The sequence below is a fragment of the Octopus bimaculoides genome, chromosome 13, assembly GCF_001194135.2.
Source record: "Octopus bimaculoides isolate UCB-OBI-ISO-001 chromosome 13, ASM119413v2, whole genome shotgun sequence".
Taxonomy (NCBI): Eukaryota; Metazoa; Mollusca; class Cephalopoda; order Octopoda; family Octopodidae; genus Octopus; species Octopus bimaculoides.
The window spans coordinates 46578365-46580550 of record NC_068993.1 but is presented as its reverse complement, the minus strand read 5'-3'; the positions used below and the strand labels follow the sequence as shown (position 1 = coordinate 46580550).

The window sequence follows — 2186 nt, the reverse complement described above, 5'->3', positions numbered from 1 at the left end:
GAGGACACTAGCATTTTGGGACACTGTCATATTTTCTGATGAGTTCAGATTTGCTGTATTTTCTGACAGTGGTCGAGCGTGGTTCTGGAGACTGTGATCAAGAATTTGACATGAAAAGATTGTAGCGAACAATGAAACACGGTGACTGTTCTGTGCTGCTCTGGGGAGCAATTTGGAGCAATGGTCGATCAGAGCTGATGGAGTGTGAGGGTAACATAAACTCAGATGGTTGTGTCCATATTATTTCACCAACAATGACAAGAAAAAGGCTTTAATAAGAAAACTAAATCTTACCTTGTTCGTGTTTACACAGCTTCTCGGTGGACTCCATCGTCTTCAAGATATTTATCCCCACACTTTCTGATATTGTCTTAATTTGTTCACATTTTTTAAAGTTGTCAAAGCAAGAATGGAATTTCTTTTTCTTTTCTGATTCCATCCTAGAAAAAGAAATAAATTTAGAAGATAGATGTACACACACACACACATGCACACATGTATGTATATGTATATGTGTGTGTGTGTGATTTAATATACACAGAATTTTAAAATGAGCTACCAATAGTTTTCTTAAATTCCGTGTATGTCAAATGATATTTATCTCTCACCGGATGGAATACCTTATTTGACCCTACCAATAAAGAAACAGTAAACTATATGCCACTGAACTTCCCGTAAACTAGACTCCAATGTCTCAGGCTTGTTCAAGCTTAATTAGATGACTTATGGAGAAAAACAAACACTACGAAAGTAAGCTATCCCCATAAAACGCTTTCCACATTACAAGAATGAAGGCCAACCCAGAATAACAAGACTAAGATGTAAGACATTCACAGTCGAACATAAAATATATTTGCGTTACTATCATCAGTTATCCTAATGAACATTACTATGGTTTTTGTGTGTAAATTTTTAAAACTCAACCGATTTCACAGATTTCTGATTTTCAAAGGTTGAGATAGAAAGACGTGGAGGTATGCTGCAACTGTATTGCTTCTGACTGGGGTTTAAAAATTGACTTGTTTTTATAGAGAACATTGCTCAAATTAGTATCTCTTTTCGATGCGTTTTGATCGACTGATTTTGATCATATGATTAAATTTAGAAATGCTTATAGTTTCCTCGCTACGTGCGTTCTTTAATGTCAGGGGATAATATCTTTGGTGCCGTAAGTTAAAGTTGTCATGGTTGAGTGAGCACATCTAGTGCCAATCCCAAACAATGAAAGCTGTCTGAGTTTTAACGGTCAAATGTAGTGGAAGATCACGTGATTAGCCTCAGTAATTGCTGGTAGGTTCTTTGCTACGTTCATGCGTTAATATCATGTGGTTATATTTTTTGCGCCGAAAATTAAGTCTGACACGGCTGAGTGAACATGTGTTGTGCAATTTCCAATCTGAGCTCTCTAAATTTAATCTGTCAAGGGGTAAAGTGGTCAAGAGTTGTTTCTATGGAGCGCAGTGGTTGAATAGTTATTGTTTGCATATATCTAGGCAGGTACTGGACATGTTCACTCAACCGTAACAGTTTTAACTTACGCGCCACAGCATATTGTCAGATGTCATTAAATAACGGATGTAGCGGGAAATTTACTAAAATTTCTAAACCTATTCTCGTGATCTACGGCCAATCAAAACGAACCCCAAACATATACTAATTTGAACCAGGTTCTCTTAATAAAAACAAGACAATTTTTAAACTCCAATCAGAAGCATGACAGTTAACAGCATAACCATCTCAACTTTTGAAAATCAAAGCAATCTGTGAAACAGGATATGTCTAAAAAAATTTTAAATAAAAGATCTAAACGAATCCCAATACATTTCTAACTTCTTTTTCTACATTTCTTATTTCTTTATTGCCCACAGGGGGCTAAACATAGAGGGGACAAACAAGGACAGACAAAGGGATTAAGTCGATTACGTCGACCCAAGTGCGTAACTGGTACTTAATTTATCGATCCCGAAAGGATGAAAGGCAAAGTCGACCTCAGTGGAATTTGAACTCAGAACGTAACGGCAGACGAAATACCAATTTCTTCATTGCCCACTGGGGGCTAAACATAGAAATGGACAGAACAACTGATGGGATCAGTAAATCGGTATGATTTTACATAAAGTACGACTTTTATAAATTAAATAAAAAATCTTTAAAAAAAATCGAATGAAATTAACAATACAGGGACA

The 2186-nt window shown here is 36.2% G+C and overlaps 1 protein-coding gene across 1 annotated transcript in view; it reads right to left on the bottom strand.

Moving 5' to 3' along the window:
• LOC106869697 (uncharacterized) overlaps positions 1–2186 on the bottom strand; it is a 17808-nt gene that overhangs the window by 6424 nt on the left and 9198 nt on the right. Inside the window, exon 3 of the mRNA XM_014915538.2 lies at positions 295–440. Within this exon, the coding sequence (XP_014771024.1) occupies positions 295–440 (146 nt within the window). The remainder of the gene's footprint in view (positions 1–294; positions 441–2186) is intronic.